Consider the following 23664-nt stretch of genomic DNA (forward strand, 5'->3'; position numbering starts at 1 on the left):
GGGTTGAGATGAGCAGTTACAAAACACAAACTAACTTTTGGTGCCTGTGGGCTCCTGAAACCATGTGTATCCTTGTAAAAGCCAAACCCATACCACCATTCCTTAAAGGAATGCCTCTGGAAGCTGAAACTTCTGGCACAGGCATCATACAGCCCAATTAATTAGCTATTCCAGGGCTGCCACATCATTCTTGGAAGAGTGATACATTTGGGGTGGCACCAGTTAGTTGCAAAGTGGAATGAATAAGAAAATGCTTCCATCTGAATAGCCCTGTTGAATAGAGATGGTTTTAAAACAGAATTTCTGTTCCACAGGAAATTCCAACATTACGAAAAAAAAGCAAGTTTTATTGAAGATTAGAACAAAAATGCGAATTTTTTAAATTTCCTGTTTAAAGGAACTTTCAGGTTTTCTACAATCTTTGGAACAGTAAGTTCTTCAGTGTTCAGCACCGCAATCCACAGCCTTCAGCTTCCAGTGGGAGCAAGAATCCTCCTACAGGGCAAGGCACTGGGGATCTGAAGCCTCTTTGGCCCTGCCCAGGGGAGTCAAGGAGTGGGAATAACTGAAAGTCCTCTTCAGTTATTTCCCCCAGTTTCTCTCTTCATGCTTCCTGCTGTGTTTGTTTCTTTGTATTAGTCATTGAAAACTCCTTTCAGAGGTGCCTAAACCTGAAGTTTCCATCCTCACAGGCAGCACTGTCCTGGCTGTGTGGTGGGAAGTCTGTTTCATGTTTCCATGGGGGTGTTCCAGGGATGGTTTCCAGGGGAGAAATTCAGAAAGACCCCGTCCCTCGAGGGTCCAGCAGCTCAGGGAGCTTTCCAGAGGTGGGACAGGCAGTGCCCAGGCTCCCCCGGCACCAGCACAAGCTCCCAAAGCACTACAGGAGCTTATTTTGGAAAAGGTACATTGTCTCTTTCCTTCCTCCTCCTGCTTCTGGTCACAGATTCCACTCATCACTGGCTATGCCCAGCAAAATAAATTTTTGCATTCTATGAAAAAAAAAAAAATCCCAACCTCCCAGACACTACTGAGGCCATCAAAGTGATAATGCCCTGATAGCCTCAGTGGAAGGCAAATTAATGTATTACATCTAGTCAGCTGTGCAGTGCTGCAGGAAGTGTGATTTCCAAAAACATCAAAGCCCTTTAGAAGCTTAAATCTAATTTTCAGCAATGGGTTGTGTTGCCAGGAAACTAAATTTCATTTAAGAGCTTCCCACTCCCTGATTTACTTGTGAAAACAATACTTGGGCTCCTAAAACACCAAAGTTCTCTAGAAAATATCAGACTGTTCTTTGTAATAGTTGTATTTTAAATAACCCTGAAATATTTTCCACCCTCTAATTATAATGATTCTTGGTATGTTCACAGGAAATCTAAATCCCAAACAGAGCTAATTTTTAAAAATAATTTTGTGAAGGTTGCAGTACTTTTCTCTTGGGTATTCATTTGGATTAAGTCTGGTTTGTACCATGTCAGTGGTGTCCTGTTTTTGATAAACACAGCATTCAGAGAAATTTAATCCAACCTGACCTAACTTTCTGATCAGACCAGGTAGCACTGCCCTGTATTTTGAATTACCCTCACTCATGATCATTTTATGCTTTATCAAGTTGACAGTTAGTCTTGCCAGAATATTCTTTTTTAATCCTTTGTCCCAGGAGACTTATATATTTACGGTTAGATAAAAAGAAAGATCATTAATAGCTCCTTTTGGTGACTTTCAGGAATTAATTAGGCACTGGTTGTAGAATTGTTTATTACATTATGGAGTGAGATTCTTTGTGCTACTTTGAGGGGTCATAAAATGAACCTTTCAAATGATCACTTGCAAGAATGATTAGAACCAGCTAGCAATTACTAACCCTGAAAGGAGAGCTTGATAACAAAGTGTGGGGATCTTTTTAGTCAGATATATAAACCGAAGCATTTTGCTAATTCAGGAGAAAAACAAAACAAAATTTTTTAAAAAATACTGTTAATATGGCGGTTTTTTCCCCTCAATAATTTACCATTTCTTTTTCTAAGCAAATTAAAATTCAGGAGCATTTGCACCAGTGTTTAGGGAATACCTGCTCATTAACAGAAACTAATAATGTTCTTTTCTCTGGACCTGAACTATAGGGAATAAAAACTGACATCAATTCTGTTCAGCTTAGTTTAGTTCCCTAAAAACAGTGAAAAACTGCCAATTTAATTTGTCCTGTGTCATCTTTCTTTTTTCTCTTTTTTTTTTTTCCTTCTTTTGTAGTGTATTTTTTTTGCCCAAAGCTTTATTTGCCCAAATGTCTTTTAGAAACTGGGCTTGGAACATTATCTAACTGTCTGCTGTTTTCCTGCGTGTGATCTTTTCCCTTGTTAGCTGTATAGCTTACAAATAATCATACAGGAGAATAATACTTTGCACTCACTCTCTAACCACTAAAACCATCTCACTTCATTAGGAGATTTAATTTTAACCACACACGGTGAATGGGTATTGACTTTGGTGTCCCAGCTGGATGGCAGCTCAGTGGCTGCATTCTGTTCAGCCATTGCTTTAAGGAGCCAGAGTATTCTTTACTTCCTCCCCTGGATTGTTGTTTAATGTTGCAGGCACCATCCTAATGGCTCCCTTCAGTTTCCCTCTGGAGAAGGCTGCAGCGTGGTGGTGGCTGATGTGAAATGATTCCTAAGTATATTGTAACTTAGTAAAGTGTTTTGAGGCTGGAAGCAGACAGGCATGGCATAAATCAATAATAAAAGTAATAATCTGCTCCATGCTAAGAAAGACTCCAAGCCAGAGACACCTCATCCCAGCCAGTTTTAGGAAGGATGTGAAGCATCACTGTAATATTGAGGGAAAAAAACCCTTGGCTAATTGTGCCCTAGAGCCAAACTTCACATCCCACCATGGAAGTACTTAGGACCTGCTTTAGTTTTACATCTTTGAAAACACAATCAAAACGTTCCACGTTAACATACAAAACATCTTGCCGCAGTTTGAAGCCAGGGAGAGCTTTCTGTTTACACCACCACACTGGTACTGCAGGAGGTTTTGTTATCCCAGAGCTGCAGCACTTCAACCACCTCGGTAAAAAACATCCCACAGCAGCACAATCAGCACTCAGCCAGCACTCAGCTCCCAGGAACATCCCACCAGAGATGAGCAGCAAGTGCTTGCTGGGCTTTAAGAACTGCTGTCTTTCACTAACCAGCTTTGTTGGGTTTGCATGTTCCACACAACACATGCACATAAAGAAAGAAGGATTTTTCAAAGAAAAAAATTAAAAGTAATGTTAACTAATTTTGTCGCATTTATTTTCTGTAGATTTTAAATCTGAGTATTTTTTTACTTTTACAGCGAATAAGTACAGATAAGCCTCCTCTTACTGCATGATTTTTTTTCATCCATTTCCCATGAGAAATAGTCATAATAATGCTGTGATACCAAAGTATAGGATAAGGAAGAAAAATGGACATAGTGCTGATACTACCTACTGGAAAGGATCACCATGCAATGAAAGATCTCTGTTTATATTTTATTTACAATTTTTAAACAAACATGTATATTCTCTTTTGAAGAAAAAAATGAAACAGCTTGTATAACCCAAGTTGAGCTAATTTATTTTAGAGCCTGGAACTATTTATGTTTGAAGAGAGAGGAAGAAAGACATGTTTGATGTAGCAAACAAAGCTAATCTTCTCTGTTTGGTTGTAGCTGTGAATGCCAAGTTATTTTCCAGATAGTGATGCTGAGCTGTCTGGGCCACTTTAGCCCTTGTTACCTTTTTGTTTAGTTTGGTCTTTTAGCAGAGTATTCCATGTTTGTTAGAACTTCCCAGCTGCCTTCCAGGATTTCTTTTGGACAGAGAGAAGATTTTTATTTTCAGTCAGTGTAGCTCTTTAAAACACAAAACAAAACAGGTTGGCTAAGATCAGGAAGGAAGGAATCATGTTTTGCTTAAATTTTGAGAAAAGGTCGTTCCCTGCCTCCTTTGTGATCCATTTCAGAATTTTTTTTGAATGAGAATAATTATCTTTGAGTCACTGTTTCAGTCCTGGGTGGATATGCAGCAGCCCCAGGACGTTGCTGTCACACAGCTGCATGAAAAGGGTCGGTTCCAGCCCAGAACAGACCAGTACAATTTGCTGTTGTCACTGGGAGTCCCAGTAAAGGATGGGGGAGCTGCCTTTGCACTCAGGGTCAGCACCTGTGCTCAGGAATGAGGAGCCTGGGCCTGTGTGAGACCCGAGCTCCAAAGAAACATGGACCTGGGATTCTCAGCTGGCTTGTCACCAAGTCAATGGAAAATTTACATAAAGATTTCAGTGTGAAAAACCTCCAAGACTTTACAGGAGTGATCTATAAATTTTGTGTGATTCTGCATGTTTTATTCTTGGGGGTAATCCTTTCACAACCAAATAATCTCATCGTTTTGTGTGGGCTTCTGCTTGTCCCCATGAAGACATACAAAACAGCAGATACCACATTTTTTAATTATGTGTTTGATATGTTTATCAAAAGTTGGCCTTCCATGTTTGCCCAAGTTTGGATTTATTCCATAGCAAGCTCCCTGCAGTGATCCTCAAAGACCTAAACATACAGATATATTGCTATATGTCTATATTCATATCTATATATATATATATATCTTTCTCCACTTTGGTGGCAACTATCTGCTCCCACAGCAGTGTCAGAGTGGAAAGCAGCAAGCCTGTGCTTTCTTTGACTTCCAGAAGAACCCTGGTTATGGAAATGAATGCTTGTGGAAGCGAGTCTCAAGAAAACAAAGCGCTTTAATAATAATACCTCTGTCTCTCTAAAGTAGATGCTGTGTCACTGCTTGATTCTGGTCCAGTCCATAGAGGAATTGAGCAGAATTCTGTACTTGGTCTTGAACCCTTTCCACTTATTATTCAAAGTTTCTTTGTATATTTTGAAATTCATTCTCTCTTTTTTCAAAACAGTTCTTGCTCCATAAAAAGAAGAGAGAATACATTTCTTTGTAAGACATTTGAATTTATCCTGCTGAATAGGTGTGGTCTGATATTTTTTACAGTAGTTCATTTATGGCATTTTATTAGGTCTCCCGGGCACTTTATTTGCACGTTACATTTTGGTAGCTAACAGGACTGTGCAATTTGACTTCTATTTTTATGCCCAGCCAGTACAGAAATGCATAAAAGTTAAAACAAACCTTTCTATTTCTAGGTCCTTTCAATGTCTATAGTATGTGCTGGACTTAACATAAAATTTAAGACCTTCTATTATTTAAGTTTGTTATGTATTTAAAATCACCTTTGAACATGAATTACTTATTAAGTGATGCTGTAATTAACTAATGTAGTTAATCAAACACCAGTTACTCAGCTGAATCATTCTTTCCTCCTGCTTTGTGTTTTATAAGGATTTTGAACAGCAGCTCAGGATGAATAGCTATGAGAAAACCCAGACATACAGTCTCTACTTTTGTCTGCCTTCATTTCTGAGGGAAAAGGCTTGTATCATAATGTTGTTGAATTTTAGACGCTGCTTTGCCTTTTACATTTGCTTTGACTTACCAAAATTATTGAGCTTTTGGGGGTTTTTTAATTGTTGGTATATGGCTGTTACAGCTTCCATTTCATAGGTATGGCTCAGAAGAGGTGAATTCCTTGTAGTCAGTGGCAGGACTGGGACTCAAGACCTTCAGCTTCTGTCTTGAAGGAGGTCAATGATTTAGCAGATATTTTGATTAATGGATTTGGGAATGAAGACTCACTGAAGACTTGAACAAAATCAGAATGTCCTCGTAGGGTTTATAGCAAAGTTTCCCCTCTCATAGCTCCATCTTAAGTCTTCTCTGGCCCATCATGGACTTTCTTGGACCATTGAGAAGCATCAAAGGTCTTATTTGTCTGCCCAGCCAAAGCCTGATCCTGTTCTAGTGATCAGATTTGACCCCCAGAACTGATGCCTGTCTGTAAATTTGGAACCAGGTCTTGGGACCTGCTGCAAGCTCCTACCTTGTGTATTGAGCTTAAACTGCAGGGTTTCCTGCTTCCATGCATAAGTGTCCCGTTAGTTCAGGCATGACCACCCCAGCAGTCTGTGCACGAGCACCCAGTTAATTTACTAATGAACACCCAGCTTGCTCCCCCATGAGCTCCTTCTTAACCCACGCCTGAGCTCGGTCACTTCACACCTGAGCACCCACTTGGCTCACTCCTGAGCACAGTGATGGGCATGGATGGCAGTTTCCATAGCCAGGGGCAGCTGAGGAGTGATGGAGGTCAGGAGAAGCCATGTGCTGCTCACAGTGCTGCTGGTCATGTCTCAGTGTGATGGAAAACCCAGCAATGAGTGAAAGCCCCAAGAGATAGAAAGGAAGCCGACAGTAGGAGAGCGGGAGGACAAGTGTATTAAGTTCAGTCTTGAAAAGATGGTGAGAAGGTGTTCACTTGGACTTTTTCTAATTATATTTACCTTCCTCTCACTTTGAATGAATTATTAGAAATTTGTGTTAATTTGCAATAAATTAAATTAAGTAAAATCTCCCCAAATCAAGGCTGGTTTGCCTGCCACACCTGCCTGCATTTCTAGGGAAGGTGAAAGCTCTTTAAGTTACTGGAGGGATTATTTTATAAAGAAATAAAAGCCTTAAATATGGTTAATTAACGTCTATGCAGCAAAGTCCCATCCAAACCATGACATCCTATCACAGAGGAACTAGAGGACAAGGAGTGCAATGCCATTAAACAGATTCCTTGAATTAGCCTCTGAGTATTTCCTCCCTTTGTTCCCCACACTTTGCAGTGCTCTGCTTTGCCTCCTCCATTGTGACAGATCACTCTTTCGTGTGCATCTTGCACCCTGATGATTCTTCATTCACTTTTCAAACAGTAGGAGAGCGGGAGGACAAGTGTATTAAGTTCAGTCTTGAAAAGATGGTGGGAAGGTGTTCACTTAGACGTTTTTCTAATTATATTTACTTTCCTCTCACTTTGAATGAATTATTTGAAATTTGTGTTAATTTGCAATAAATTAAATTAAGTAAAATCTCCCCAAATCAAGGCTGGTTTGCCTGCCACACCTGCCTGCATTTCTAGGGAAGGTGAAAGCTCTTTAAGTTACTGGAGGGATTATTTTATAAAGAAATAAAAGCCTTAAATATGGTTAATTAATGTCTATGCAGCAAAGTCCCATCCAAACCGTGACATCCTATCACAGAGGAACTAGAGGACAAGGAGTGCAATGCCATTAAACAGATTCCTTGAATTAGCCTCTGAGTATTTCCTCCCTTTGTTCCCCACACTTTGCAGTGCTCTGCTTTGCCTCCTACATTGTGATAGATTACTTTTTTGTGTGCATTTTCCCAGCTGCTGATTGTTAATTCAATTTTAAAGTCATGTTTTGGGCCGAAGCTGAGCCTGCCCGTGTGCGCTTTGTGCCGACGACGATCGGTGCTCGCACGCGGCAGCTTCCCCGCGGCTCTGGCTGCGCACAGCACAGGAGAGCAACGCTCCCACTGGGAGGGGAAGCTTGCAGAATCCATGCCAAGCTTTTCTAGGATGTGAAGCCTCTGCATAAGAACCCCATTTACTCTTCAATCCACTCTCACAATTCTAACACATGTTCTCTCCCACTTTTCCTTCCATGGCCACAGTGGCGTATGTTTGTCATTTCAGGGCTGAGAAACAAATCTTGGCTGTTATTATAATCCATTGTAGCTTTCTAACCACTGGCCCACATTGGAAGGCTGCATGTGCACCCACACGGCACATTTTCTTAGTTATTTATAAAATGTTAGTAAGAAATGTCATTTTCACTAACAGAGGAAAAAAATTCCTTCTTGTACTGGAATAGCTGGCCTTATTGCAAACAGATAGAGAATTGCTGGGATTTAGAAAACGCTAATCAAATACTTGAGAAAAAAGATCAATTTTTTTTTTATATTCTCTTGGTGAGAATTTTATTAAAATTCAGTAAAAATAGTATCTTATAAATCATTTATATAATGCAGATTTGCTTTAAGACGAACTAGTCATGAAACCATGATCAAGCAAAGATGTGTCTTTGGCACCCAGCCTGCTGTCATAATGGTTCCCATAAATGTCAAGACATAAAATAGAGTATTCTGGCCTGGGTCAAAGGAACATCCAGAAACAGGGCCACAAGAAAGGTTATTTAACATCATTGGTTATTATTAGCAGGCGTAAAACGCAAAGGAGCCCAGAGCTGTTGGGAAGAAGATTTACTGCAAATAAAGTATTTGATTATTAAAAGAAAAAATCTCCGCAATAAGTAATGTGAAGATTTATAGCCATGGAAGTTCCAAATGAAGATGTGCTCTCTAGGAATAGTCTAGATATGCTTTTTTTGGTACTGTCTTGCAGTGCTCTGTCTCGTTCTGCTGAGAGGCCCTTAAATCCCCCTGCAGCTCTTACCCACCACACCACAGCAGTGACTTTTTTGCCTCAGGTGGGCACAGAGCTGTTTGTTTGCGTCTTTTTTCATTCCTCTTCAGCTTTACTGATACTTCTACTAACCCAATACAAAGAGCCTTGAATAAGTTTACAGAAATAACTGAAATTATAGATAAGATCCAGAATAATGAACACTAGTGTTTAGAGAAGTTTGGAGCTCAGGTTTTAATTTAAGCTGTACCTAGAAATCCGAGTCCCAGGCCATGACTGTGTTTTAACTTCTGTGTTTGCACAAACTGCTCAGTGCCAAACATTTGTTTTTTCCTAATGGAAGCATTATGCTGTCAGTAGTCCCTCCAGCTGGTATGACTTGTCTTTCTCCTATCATTTCTTGGAGGATTTCCAAACATGAGAGAGGCATGAACACAGCCTGAACTGAAAATCTGAAAAAACGGGGTTCCTTTCCTAAATCAGGCTGGAGACAACAGTTGAAAACAGCAAGGAGGAGCTGACCAAATACTGCAAACAATGTTCTCCATCAGAGCTGGTCTCTACGCCAAGAGATTCCTGCTTTTCACCAATGTTCAGGTCTCTTCACTTGTTTGATAAATATTTGTTTAGGGTCCTTCATCCTGATTTTATTCATATAAATGGCGGATTTTAATGTCTTTAAATCCAGCTGCTAAGACATCATGAGAGTAAATCATTAAAATTTTTTCGAAATCAGCAGGCAGAAAAAGATGGCATGAAGTGATTTCTCGTGGTGCTCTCTTGGGAACACAAGATAAGACCACCATCAGCCCAGGCCCCGGACATGGGAGGAGGGGAAGGAGACAGAACCTTTGCTGCTCAAGCCTGCCTTAAAAGCTTGAGTGACAGAACACACTGTCCAAGGTCACTCAGCAAGTCAGTGGCAAATGCAGGAATAAAATCCAGAATTCCAGCTCCATACACTACTCTGCAGACCCCAACAAGCAGCAACAGAACTCCTGTCCCTCAATCTAATTAATTTACTCAGCAATTCAGTAACATATGTGCAAGGAAAAACAAATGTCAAGACAAGAAACAAATTCTACTGTGGCGCAGGCTATTTACTTGACTCAAGAGAAGGTGCTTTCCTGAATGAATCTACAATAAGGTCAGGAGATGTTTTGTGTCTTCCCTTTGCCCTTTATCTGTCTGCCTGTCCTCTGAGAAGCTATTAAAGGCATGCTCAGTATAACAGAAGGACTGTGAGTGGAAAAGAAACAGGTGAAAATAAACTTCTCCCTTTATTTTAAAGTGCGTGAATTGAGTATTTAAAAAAAAAAAAAAAACCAGAAAAAAAAAAAACTTGGCCACAAGTAAGTTACATAACTTAAGCCAGTCTAAAATTATGTGCCAGCAATTTACATGAGTTTTATGTAACTGTTTATACTGCTGTTTATTTAAAAATTACTACTTATCTTGGCGACCGCAGCAACACATCGTGCATTTGCTAGCTCTGGAATACAGGGCACCTTCATTAAAACACATAGTCACCAATATATTAAACACACAAAAAAGCCCTGCTCTGACATAACATGAAGTGTCAGATGGAAAGCCGCAACAGCAAAGACATTCAGCGTTCACAACAAAGCAGCCCTTTGGGGTGTTCAGAACAGGACTGGAACATGCTCCATCCTTAATTCACCCAACAGCTTTCAGGTCCTTTACAGCACAGTTGGTGCAGTCTACAAGACCAGCTCCTGTTCCTGGGCTCTTATAAAGGACCCTCTTCATCCTCAGCTTTCTATACTTGAGCATGTTTATAATTCAGCATTTACATGCTGAGGTGAGGCAGCCTTTTGTTCCTTCTTAAAGTCCCAAGGACTTCAGTGTGACACAAATGGTTGGTAATTTCTGTTTGCTCTCTCCTAGCACTCTCCCTCTCACAAAGGAGGCAAAGATTTAGCTAAATCTTCATGATGGGTTGCTCATGCACAAATTAGATAATTTTTAGGTCCAGATCCTTCACCAGGGTAAGACCATGAGTGAGTGGCTTTGTATTGGTACCAGGAAGAGCTGCAGGCATCCCACAAGGCCAGGCAGTAGGAGCAACACTGGCCTGATATATGGATTCTGCCCTTGTTTTGGGACCTGTTGACTGAAGAAGGTGCTCTACCCCTCCTTACTTCATTTTTACTTCTATTAAATAGGAAAACTGGTATCCATGTCCTCTTAGGAGGTTTCTAGTCCAACGAATCAGTATAGCAGAATATCATGTATTATTTTTAGATGACCATTACAGTAGAGAGCTGAAAACTGGCAATGCAGAGCAGGAGATATAAACCTAAGTGATAAATTATTTCCATCGATTTGCATTTCTTTAAAGCTGTATCATGTCATCTTCTCACTTGAGTCAGTAAAATCATGGGAGGAAAAAAGTTTGTTAAAATTATAAGTAAGCAAGAAAATTCCAAAACTTGTTATGAGTTTCTTTATGACAGATATACTTTGAAATGAGGGGGAAAAGAAGGCACTATTCCAACACAGCTGTTGAAAAAATATTTATTTTTCAGTTATGGAAATTTTTATTGAAACTAGGGGATGGTTTTTTTCTCAAAAGTGAGGTTTTAAAATAAATATATTTGAAAATTAAGTTTTGAGTAACTTTGGATACACCATCTTGGTAGGTAAATATCCTTTAAAAGGAAGGTTCTCAACCATGATAACCATAACCTGATCCACAGACACATATCATATTCCTGTGTTTCGATTCCATGGGGCTCAGCCACCACTGGCTAAGATAAAAAGAAAATAAAATGCTGGCATTGCTGGCTGCACAAGGAGAGGCACAGCAGAGCACAGGCTCAGCCTGGCAGCCAGTGAAGGATGGGATGGTGGGGGGACCACGGGGCACCCAGGGTGCCCCTCAGCAGCTCTTGGCAGGACGAGCACTGGGACACTGGGACACTCTCCCGAGGCAGCTGCTGTCCCTCGAGGGGCTGGGACATCCCAGTGTCACTCAGCTCTCAGGGGCGCACTGACACCAGCTGGGGCAGCAGCTTGCCCTGGGAGATCAGAGCAAGCCCTGTGATTTACTGTCACAAAACCTCTCAAACTTCCCTGCTGCTCCTGAGATGGCTTTGAGGATCGTGTCAGCCCGTTCTCCCCTTGGAAACTCAGCATCTCTCCCTGAACTCAGCAGTCTTTGATCATTTCTGAGAATAAACTGCCATGCTGTTGCTAGTCACAGTATTGTGGTGTTCCCGCTGGTCACAGGCTTGCAGACAGGTAGGATTGCAATCCTGCTCAGATTAAGGCATTAACTCCTCCTCAGACAGTGTGCCAGCATCTCGAAATTTTAGGAGCACTCCTCTAAATGCCAAATGCAAGTGGAAGGGGACCCACATCAAGGACAGGGCTGCAATGTTTGTTTGTGTAAGCTACCCAAATTTAAATATGCCTCTCAAAGTACCAAGTTATGTCTGGGCAGCCTCCAGTCCATGGAACAGTTAAAAATTTGGGAAGATCAAAAGCTGCTTAGAGCTACTTCTCCCATCCTGGGCTTTTGCTTTGTGCTGCCCGGAGTGTGGCCCAACCACTGCCCCTCTCCTGCAGCAGGACACTGGGGCACACCTGGGGATTCCAGTGAAGGCAGGATTTGCTGGCAGAAGCTGTCCTGAGTGACACTGTCTTGCTTGACATGAATCCTTGAAAATGGATTCTGACTGGTGTCTGAAGCGACTGCAAGCCTGTTGACAACACGTTCAGCAGTCTGAACAGGGTTTCTCCTTCTGGAAAACAGAAAATGTGTCTAAGTCTGCAGCATGTGTACAGTGTCTGCAGTGACTTAAAACGAGTGCAGTTAGAAACCTTGAAAATCACGGTTTACAATGGAAACTCTGACAGGCCATCAAGTTCAATGTTGCTTTTAAGCATTCCTATAATTAAACTGTCAACAAAACCCTACAATACGGTACTGCAACAGTCTCTGCATTTTCCTACTAATGTGCAGAGATAGCTTCCACTAAGGGTGGCAGTAATTGGGTATTTAAAACCCGTGGAAAACTAGAAAAATACATGGTGAAAAAATTCAATGAGAATATAAAAAACCAATCTTCTTTTCATTGCAGCAAACACAGAAATGTTGCAGAGCATGCTGTGCAATTATAGAAACAAAGTGCAATCATAGAAAAGGAGCGATTAGGGGAGAAAGGAAAAATGAGTTGTGCTATTGATACTTGGCTGTTTCAGAAAAATGTGTTGGCAGTTAAATGTTATATATGCTGAACAAGAAATTCTCTGAAGCCGTTTTCTTTTAACATGAAAATATCAGTATGACACTGCCAGAAGATGAAAATTCCACATGTTGAAATTAGAATACCTATATCCTCTGATCCTTTCTAAATTATCAACTCCAATACTAATGAATATACAAATAAAGTGTCTAAAACCTATTTTGTGAGTAGATTTCACAAAATAAAGGAAAGCTTTATATTGAATACTGTGGTGTAAATCCAGGAAATTCATGAGATTTCCCAGTTTCTACTGTAGAATAATTCAAGAGATTAATTTCACTATGGTTTTGACAGGTTTTCCTGGAAGTTTGAATCTGAAGGTACAGGTCACTAAATCCCAGAGGTATGACTCCAGGTTTAAAGAGGATGACACCTCTCATTAATAAGGAATAATTTAAGAAAAAAAAGCTGGTTTCCTGCCTGCAGCCATCTGTTCTTCACTTGCATATATTCTTCTTTCAAAATCATCCAATATTATTTCTTGGTCTGCTCAATGCTATTTTATGTGCACAATAATTTTTTCAAGTACTGAGGCAGAGTATGGACAGCAGGACTGCTGGTTCCATAACCCCTGAGCTCAGCAGGAACAGGGGTGACAGGAGCACTTTGGTGAAGGTGCCCATCACAATTTGGGCTGAAGGAAAGATGGGAGGGGTCTGTCAGCCCAGCAGCACTCCAATCCCTCTGAAAGTGGCTTCAGCTTACCAGGTCCTGCTGGAGCTCTGTAATTGCAGTGACCAGAGCAGCAGTAGGCCTGGCCAGGAGAGCCAGAACTACTTGAAACCAACCAGGAGGCTCCAGTGAGTGTCTGGTCCAAGGAGAATATTTCTATCCTAATTAGCCAGGGGTAGTTTGTGGGTCTGAGAAGCCAAAAGGACTCTCTGCCCATGCCCACCTGTGGAAATCAAATGCAAGTCGGTGCAAATCCAATGCTTTTTGTTGGTTAGGATGTATAAACTGCCAAATGGCATTAACAGGTCCAATTCCTTCACCATCTCTCTTTTTTTTTTTTTTTTTTTTTTTTTTTTTTAACTGCTTCTCTGTCTTTAAAAGGAAATTGCTTAAATTAGGGCAATGGTGACTCAAAGTAATTTGTATTGCAGTCTATTTTTAAGCATTCTTTCCTGAAAAGCTTTTGAACAATATTTTGGGTTTATCTCCCATACACAGAGATATAATTTAATCACTGTGTATTTGCTATACATTACTGTTAAAAATGACCTTTAGTACTCACATGGACTGGAAAACTGCTAGGAGAAAAGTTAACCTGTGAGTGATACAAGTCCTTTGGCTTCTTTGCTTGGACTGGTGCCTGACTTGATTTTCTCCTGCTATTTGTTTCTAGTGCAATGGAGCTCTTCAGAAGACTTTTCTCCTTTGGCTGGGGAAATAATCATGGATAATCTTCACTCTTTGAGGTGCTCCATCACAGGTCTCAGGACGGTGAGTTCCAGAGGACACATTTACACCTTCATGGCCTCATCCCCACAGTGATACAAAGACATGAGAATTTGCATCACCACCCCTTGGAAATCTCTGCAGAACCTTTCTTGTACAACATGTTGTAGTGATTGAGCACGATACGTCTGGTAACCAATCCAAAAGTCAAAAAGGAATAGAACCAATTTCTGAGTTATCATTCTCAGAAGAAATTGGGACAGACTGGAGCAAGAGCTGTTGTTTTCTGGGTCATGGGATAATCAGTGCAGATCAAAGGCTCTTGAGAAATCTCGACTGACTCTGATGACCAATACCTCAAATAACAAGTCTTTCTCTTCTCCTTCTTCCAGAAGTGTACATGTTGATGCAGTCATTCTCATTTTTGCTATTTCTCCTTGCATATCTATTTTACACCAAACAGAATTGGGTCTCAAACCTAATCCTTAAATCTCTGTAGTATGTTTCAATTGATCATGGTGTATTTAAATTATTAAAGCTATTTAAGTTGAAAAAAACAAAAAAAGATCTTTGTGAGGAACTGCTTTGCAGTTGTTACAGCCAAGATTTTGAATCCAGTGACAGTTTTGACTCCAGTTGTTTCCATTTGCAGGGCCAGAGATATTATGTCCGTGTCTCAGCATACAACATGAGAGGATGGGGACCTCCATGCAGATCTACTCCTGAATATGCTTCTCCTTCAAGTAGGTTGGGTTGGTCTGGCCTCCAGTTTGCTTAGTGATGTTGGAGTTCACAACGTAATTGTCATGCTATCTAGGAGTAAAATAAATAATAAAACTCCACTCCTTCCAACTCCCAAAAATTAGGCAAAGTAAGAATTGATGTATATTTATGTCTCAGCTTTTATTCTTCTCCAGTCCTTTGATGGAAAATTGTTTTCTAGTCATGAACACTTTAAAAAATTAGGAATATTTTAATCCTCATTTCTTTTAGGAGAGTTCTGATATATGGAACTTCATTTTTCAGTACATTAATGGATTAAAACCTGATTCTGAGCTGGTAGAAGCAAAACACTTACAAGTATCTCATGTAATTTTGTGCTTCACCTTGTAGCATTATAGATCCCATTCACTGGACCACTCTTACAGAATCCTGTACATAAAATACTCCAGTGAGGACACACATGGTGGTAGGATGTCGCCTGTAAATGTTGCAGAAATGTCAAAAAGAAAATATTCCTTTTCCAATCTCTGACAGGTCTCCTCAAACTTCATTAGGGCTATGAGTTGTCATTTATAATTTTTAATCTATTATAATCACGTTGTATTGTTAGTTGCTTTTCCAGACTTAGTGCTCCCTGCCAAACTGGCTCAGTGTATTACAGCTCCCCTTGTATTGATTACTGCAGTAAAGTGGGACTTCTCTTTTTATTGCATTAACACTAGTTTTTATCAGGCTAATGTAGCAATTTAATAACCTTGCATGCTAATGTGAAAAAATATAACTAGCTGTACCTACTCTCAGTAGTCATAATGGAGAGGGTTGGATAAATAAGGCTTTTGCATTACCATTGTCCCATTTTGCTTCAATTTTTTTCTTGTGTTTTCTCCAGAACAATAGCAGAACTAGGCTAAAGAAATATTCTGCTTGAGAACAAAAATGGGCTACAGTCATGGGAAAAAAATCTACAGTGGATTACTGAATAACTTGGTGATGTGCAATTACCTTGACTATAGCCAGGTGTAACTACACAGGACTTGGCCCCAGAAACCCAAAATTTACATCAGCTGGGGGACAGATTCTTTCACAGTAGCTGCCAGTTATTCAGCCAAATATCCCCAAAGAAGGAGCACTCCTGGCAAGACAGGTGGTATTTAAGATTGCAGCTTTGTATGATGTGAATTTTGCTTTCAGCATATTGCATTCTATTCCTTTTTTATAGTCCCCTGCTATTAACCTTCTGAAATCTGACATTATGTGCCAGTTCCAAAGTTTTGGGGTGTGAAGGAAATCTTCCTGCAGATTTCAGTGGCTCAGCACAAAAGCCATGGAGAGAATTCTGTTCATTCCCCTTGTACAGTATCTCAGGGTGCTAATAGTACAGAAAGTTCTGTAATTGCTGGGTTTAGGGCCACATGCTTAAGCTTTCCAGTAAGACCAGCAGAACCTAAGTGCAAACCTTTTCATTAAGTAATACTCACATTAGAGAGACAAGATGTTATTCACCATTGCAGTTACTGGGGGCAGAACTTCCCTCTTCACATGACTGCCTTCACCACTGGTTTTGAAAAGCAGATTTGTGCTTGGCAAGGAGGCAGCAAGCTGACATTACACCAGTGCTGCATAACAAAATATGGCCCTGAGCTAAAATTTAAATGGGAACACATTAATGCTCTACAAAGTTGTCTGCAACAGCAGCTATGAGAATATGCAGGGGAAAGGAAATCTTCAGGGCCTGATGCTGATCCAGTCCAATCCCAGAGCATCAAAGGCTGGTGACACTCTTGGAGATGTGTCTCTGTGACACATCTGACAGGGAGCACTTGCCACTTACCCCACACAGCAGCAGCCTGTAAAGTGGTGGTCAGCATTGTGCAGCTTCTCTGTGAAATCCCAGTAGACAGAAATATTTCTAGGTTTATTCATTATCAGGTGAGTGATAGACAGTGATGGAAGCTGCTCTGGTTCCTGTGTCATTTTTAAGGTAGTCAGCAATCTGGAAGTTCAAAAAGTTGGAAACCACCAGGACAGAGAAATCACAAGGTTGTTTGAAACTCTACCAGTCTGATAACACCAAAGCACTCTGAGACTGGTGAGTTCCAGCTGGTCCCTCCTGCTGCTCCCAGGAGCTCTAAGGACATTTTCCCCAGAGAGAGCAGTAAATGCAGCTGGCCCTGATGTCTGCAGTAGCACAGAGCACACAGGACAGCCCCTCTGCGGCTGTCACACTGCCCACAGGCTATCAGGATACCAAATGTCTTCTCTTTCCAGCCTTTCATGGGGCTTACTCTGGCTGCTACACTAAATGTAAATAAACAAGTATTTATATCCCTGGCATAGTGAGCCCATTGGAAGGAATGCTTGACTCCAAACTTGCACTAGAAACTGGATCTGTATATTTAGTGAGTGAGAAAACTGCTGGTGGCTACGAGTACGTACACGGCCTCTGTGCCAGCAAGATGGGAGCATGTCTCCTGTGCAGACAGATCTCTTAATACCTTGATCCACAACTCCTTTGGGCCAGGAAAAGCGTGCAATGAGCTTTTCTCATTATAATCAAAGTATGAAAATAGCCAAGTCTGGAATTAAAGAGCTCCTTTCTGATACGCGCCGTTTCTTCCTATTTGTGATGAGTTTGTTTTTTAAAATGTAGACTGAGATTCTCATTAGCAGCAAGTGAGTGAAAACAAAGGCTGTTGGAGGTTGAATGTGTGTGGGACAAACGCAGCAGGTTTTTGCCTCAGGAGTGCAGTGCTGAGCAGCCCGTGGCTCCAGGGCAGGAGCTGCCAGCATTTGTTCAGGCCTCTGCTGGGAGCAGATCTCCAGAAGTGATTTTATTCCAAGCACATTTCTCTGGCTACAGGGCAAGCTCTGGGGGTAGGAAGATGTTCATTCTCTGCTTTGCAGAACTATAGGCAAGTCGTGGAACCTCCTGGTGCTGGCAGGAGTGACCTTGGTGAGGGGCTTAGTGCCAGGACAGGCTGAGAGCAGCCCTTACTGCAGCACCAGAGCCCATTCATGGAGAGAAACAGACATGGTCCAGTCAGTCACTACACAGCTTCTCAGAGCTGCTTGTGAGCTCTTTGTTAATAATCATTATGATTAATTACCCAGCTGGCACAAGGCAAAGAAACCTCAGCGTACAAGTAACAACAGACTTAGAAACAACTCCTGCCCGCCGAGATGCAAAACTCCTCTAGAGCCGAGAAGTACCAGAGGCAAGAAAATATTTTTAGACTCTCTCCTGCACCTTTGTGTTTCATTTCTGTTTATTTCCTTTGTTCAATAGACTGGAAAGACTGCAGTGGAAGAGAGCCCCGGCACAGGGGACACACAGAGGCCCTGGAACGCCTCCTGCAGCAGGTCCGAGCAGCTCATCAGCACCACAACTGCAGAGGTAAGGAGCAGGAGCAGCCTGGTAGGGCACCAGCTGAAGCCTCGGTGGCGCCTGCAGTTTTTAGCAGTTTTCTAACTAGGTCATACCTTCTCATTCATCAGGACAAGAAAGATATTAATATTGGCCCATCTGGAATCACTTTAGCACACTATCTCGCTCTTAACCCTTGAAATCGGTTGGATGAAAACATCTGAAGGCTGCAATGTGCGCACACACAGGCACAGTCTGTCTCCCTCCATACCCTACACACCTATTGATTTGTTTTTCCCTACAAATTAGTTTCACACAGGATTCCACTAAAATGTTTTAAGGAAGGCTTTTTTGTCTTTTCATATAAAGAAATACTTTAGACAGTTAACAACTGGTTTGGATCAAAAGAGAGGAATTGGCTGCCTCCAAATGGAAGACACTAAGTGGATGGCATGCCAATCCATAATGAAAAATACTTTCACAATGCAATGGGAAGATAAGATTGCTACATTTCAAAACAGAATGGATCAAAACTAGGAGAGAGTTCAAACCTCAGCCAATCTTCATTCATGAGAAACAGACTGTGCCTTTAATAGCTCAAAAGCCAAGGCAACATCTTGGCATTCTTTTTTTTTAGAGCCTATATAAAAACTCCTGTTCTATATGGGTTGTTGAAAAGTACTATTTATTTTCTTAAAACAAACTTCTAACTGGAATAATGCCTCATTGCAAAGGGACTTAGTTTAAACAGAAAAGTTAAACTATCATGAAGTTTTCATTTTTCTTCACCTAGTATGAATGATATGTCAAGTTATATCAACTGATTTAAAATCATAGAAATATTTTGAGCTAAAATCATCTGGCTGAAATGAAAAGATGCAGCCTTTGTTCTTTACATGCAAATTTGTAACCATCACACTGATCCATGGTCTGACACATCCCATTGTAACCATAGCAACTTAAACTATTCATCTATGATGCTTGGAAAGGAGATATTGGAAATGTTGTTTCTCTAATTAAAATTCATGCAAACATTATCACTTGCAGGTGGTCTTGGTACTGAAAATACAGATGATGTATTCTATCTCTTACATGGCTTTTTGTGCTATTAAAGAAGGTTTTTTATGTAGCACAGTTTTTCCTTTCTGGAGTTAGTGCCTATCTCAGCTCTTTCAGGCCACCTTTCCAGTCAACAGGGACTAAGTGATGGAACATCTGAAAATATTCTTAGTATAAATTGTTTTACTGACATAGCAGCCCAGAACAAAAGCAGTTATAACATGCAGAAAATACCTCCTTTTTGACATTCTGACACCAGTGCCTGCTTCTTATAAAATTCCACTGCTCCTGAAATTAACCCCAGTCTCAAAACTGAGCAAAGATCACTTCATTGTTGATTTCCTAACACCTTTTCCTTGAATAATAAATTACAATACAGGAAATATATTTAGCTCAGAACATTTTCTTCTGTGCCTGAAAGTCTGTGCGACCTCACATGTACCACACTGGAGTCAGCTTGAGCAACACCCTTGCCTCCAACCAAATAAAAATCTCATAATTGCTTGTAATGCCAGCATTATACAGTAGTATACTTTGGATAAATCAGCATGGTATCATCATAGGAGAACCTTTGGAACTTTTCTTAAATATATGATGATGTCAATCCCTTTTATTTCACTAATTTGATAAGGAATCCAAACAAAGTTTACAGGAAAAGTAAGAATTATGACATCACTTTGACCCAAAAATTTTATTCTGGTATTTATCAACCTCAGTGGAATCTGAGGAGTCTGATCAAGGATCTGAGATAAGCTTCTCAGAAAACCCCAAACAACAGCTTTCACTTCGTGTAATACAGAGGCTTGATCTCTATTCTTAATAATGTAAATTAGCAGGAGTGACTGTCAGGGTGGAAGTCAGCCTGGCCCTGCTGTTTGCACACAGGCTGAGGACCTGCCCAGGCATTTTGCTGTTCTTTGCCATGATTCCCATTACCACATTCCGATTAACGGGATCGCTGTTTGCCCCTGTCAGTAAACAGCTGGAAAGCAGCTGTTTGAGGAAGATCCTTGACTCTGCCTGCAGTGCTGGTGAGCTGCGAGAGCAGAACCAGGCTCTGCAGGAGCCAGGGCTCAGGGGGAGCAGGGCTGGGTCAGCCCTGGTGCCCAGGCACCCCGAGTGCCCCGCAGTGATTCCCGTGGGGAATGCGCTCCTGCTGCTCGGGTTGGTTCAGAGGGCAGGACAAGTGACAGGAAGGTGGAAAAAAACTGAGAGCAATCAATATAAATGGTCTGAGATTATCTGAACAATGCGGGCAAAAGCCTCAGAAGCCAGAGGAGCTGGAGGATGAGGCTGTGTGCTGCTGCTCCTGCGGGATCTGGGAGGGGACATTCCCACATTCCAGGCAGATCTCTGCCCAAGTCTGTTCATTCAGGCTCTGCCTTTTGCCCTGTGCTCTGCATTGCAGGCGCTGCAGAAAACAAGCTTACAAAAATACCAGGAAGAATACACTGGAATGTACAGTGAGTTTAAGAGCTTTTGGAATTAGATCAGCTGTTGCTTTTGAACCTGCTCTGTGATATGATGAAATCTCCTAGGGAATTACTTAGGAAGCTTTGCTTTCATATGTTTAATCTTCTGGAAAACCCTGATGATTACAAATAACAGTCATCCATTTGTCTTTATAATTCCATGCTACAGACTATTATAACTGAGTTACAACAATTGTACGTCCTGGCAACACTTCAAATATATTTTTAAGTATTTTTTTTTCTTTTAGATCTTTCTTTCTAAACAGTTCAGAGTAGATTAAGTAATTGTGTGACGCTTCATTAAGAAAGGAACTCAACTCTGCAGTAGAATTCTTACCAGATATTTTCCTTCTGAAATTCAGTTGAAATGTATTTTACTAGACAAGTCAGAGGTCAAATAAAAATATTCTCATTTTAATTTGATTCACAAGCAGCGCACATAGTTTTAATTGCATTTAGCAAAGAGAGGGATCTCTGATTCCACAAGGCATTTAGGATGTTTAGATTATAATTCTTTGTGAGAATATAGAAAAGCGGACTTGAGAACCAAGCTATAGACTGAGAAGTTCAGGTTGAGAATTTAAGAAGAGACCCCAGATGCACACAAGTTTGAGGGGATGGTTCTTATTCTTCCAATATATTGCTTTTAAGTATGGGTTGTAGTTATATAAAAAACTGCAAAGAAATCTTTATACACCCTCTACCTTCAAAGAGAAAGGCTGCCAATGTCATAAATACACCTTTTTATTTAATTGCCTATTTCAGATCAGGTTTGGATGCTTCTGATCTAAATCTAATCACTGGAAATTCTCCCATCTTGGCTGCTATGTGCTCACTCCCAAACTTCTATTAAAAGAGCTCACAGCTCAGTTGCTGTATCATTTGTTAATATAAACTTACTGTATTGCTACTGGTGCTTTTCTGTGAAGGTTACTCTATGTTATTTATTAGTTAATTAAGTAACAGACAAAGTTCCATTTCCTGCAGATCCAAATTATCCTCTAATCTCAGCTCCACGTTTTCTGGCTTCCACACACACAATACTGTAAAATAAAAGCAAACAGAAATATAAGAGAGTTTACCATATCCATCTAGTTTTACATTAATTCTTTTGCTGCTGGCTTCTGCAAAGCTGTGGAATAAACCCAAACCACTAAATAGACCAATAACATACATTTCACTTGTAATGTGCCCTCTTATTTCAATGCTGCAGTCTCTTGGTGTTTTATACAAAATTATGTTGCTTTGCCTTCAGTAATTTCCTCCTCCGTTCCTTCTGTATAGATGGAGGGAATACAGAAGAAAATAATTAGAATGAAATTTATATTCCTAAATTGATCTTAACCTTGGAAGAATGAAACAGTAAGACAGGAGTTTTCATGTAGCATTTGGTTTACATTACTGCAATACACTGAAAAAGGTTCACAGCAAAATAACCATTATCTGAGGAGGTATGGATAGAAATACAAATGAATATTTTTCGAAGGAGAAGAAAACAAAGGAATAGTCATGGATTTGGATGAGTCTGTTTAAGCTGAAGAGTGCATTGGAGAATATGCCATGGAGAATAAGTTTGCACTGGAAAGACAATGGATTTGATGATCTAATAAGTCTCATACATCTAAACTGTATGATTTCACCCACAACAGAACCTTGTTCTCTTTGTACTCGCTGTTCCACAGAGCAGTAATTATTGCTAACAATGTGTCTGCTTGCTGGGGCTCTCAATGTGCCAATCGTGGTGCAAATTTATTCAGCATTTAAAATATGCCGAGCACTTCCACAGATGGGGTTGTGAAAACAGCAAATTTAGATGTTCTTCAAATATTCAGAATTAGAACTCACCAGGGAGACACAGACAGGCACCTCCTATTCTGCACCAGAGGTAAGTGGGAAATACTCTGAGAACACCTAAGCAGATGATCTGCAGCTTTCAGCAAGAGGCTCTTCATGAGTCATGATGAAGTTCATTTTTTTTCCCACTGGAGAAGGGTGTCCCTCAAAATGTTTCACACTTCAGTCTGAATGGGGATCCATGCTTCATCCAAATAAACAGTCAGATCCTGGAAAAGTGAGATGCACTTTCACAGTAACATTTTTTGTTTTGTCTTTCTTTTCATATCACTGCAACTATCTGAAGAATTAATTCAATTTTTCAATGTATTTCTGCTGTTTCTCGTACACATGAAATAACATTAAACAGCACAGACATTGCAAAAACCAAAACCAAACCCAAACAGTGTTAAATGCCCATTGTTTTCAAATCCAGATATGAATAACAATTGCCAGTAAATTATAAAGCCCTGCGTTTCCCTGATTGCCACCTCTTGGTGTCCCCTCCAAACCTGCTCACAGGCACACAGGTGTTCACAGCTGTCACACAGAACTCATGGCTTTCACTGGCCATGGGAAGATATTTCCTTGGCTTACAACGCCATGCATGAGAGAAGGGAAGACATTTAGCCAAATTCATCAAAGTGAAAGAGAATAAAATGTATAGAAAAAAATTAACAATATTTTCTTAGAACATTGGGACAATTTTATAAAATTCTTCTGTTGGAGAGCTGGCCCAGGGATGCTGGCAGGCACACAACAGGTCTCAGCTTTGACATGAAGTGAACAAAAGAGTTCAACACCTCTTTCTTGGACTCCAGATTATGAGGAAGCAAAGGTAACTGTGGAAGCTCTGAGGCAATACATGAGTGGAAGTTGTTGTGATGGAGAAAAAAAATTCCAAGCAACAGCAGATGCATTTAATGTGATATAGAGAAAGATGAGGGTTAATGTGGTCTCCTCGAAGCTTTTCCTTAGGTTACACTGGTGATGCTGGCATGTCAGTGTCAGCCAGTGCACCAATTATTCACTTCTTGGAAGCTTAAGCTACATATGGTAAGAAATTTAGAAATTACAACACCCTAAAATGGTGACTGATTATTTAAATCCCTTCTTGGGTTTTTGAAACTGCTTGTAAAATTCCCATCCTCTCTGAGCATTAA

At 40.5% G+C, this 23664-nt stretch overlaps 1 protein-coding gene across 1 annotated transcript in view; it reads left to right on the forward strand.

Moving 5' to 3' along the window:
• The window catches only part of ANKFN1 (ankyrin repeat and fibronectin type III domain containing 1), a 64810-nt gene that overhangs the window by 19699 nt on the left and 21447 nt on the right, over positions 1-23664 (forward strand). The window contains exons 6-8 of the mRNA XM_041409292.1: positions 13998-14095; positions 14703-14793; positions 18060-18167. Of these exons, the coding sequence (XP_041265226.1) occupies positions 13998-14095; positions 14703-14793; positions 18060-18167 (297 nt within the window). The remainder of the gene's footprint in view (positions 1-13997; positions 14096-14702; positions 14794-18059; positions 18168-23664) is intronic.

The sequence above is a fragment of the Onychostruthus taczanowskii genome, unplaced genomic scaffold, assembly GCF_017590055.1.
Source record: "Onychostruthus taczanowskii isolate IOZ18803 unplaced genomic scaffold, ASM1759005v1 scaffold30, whole genome shotgun sequence".
NCBI lineage: Eukaryota > Metazoa > Chordata > Aves > Passeriformes > Passeridae > Onychostruthus > Onychostruthus taczanowskii.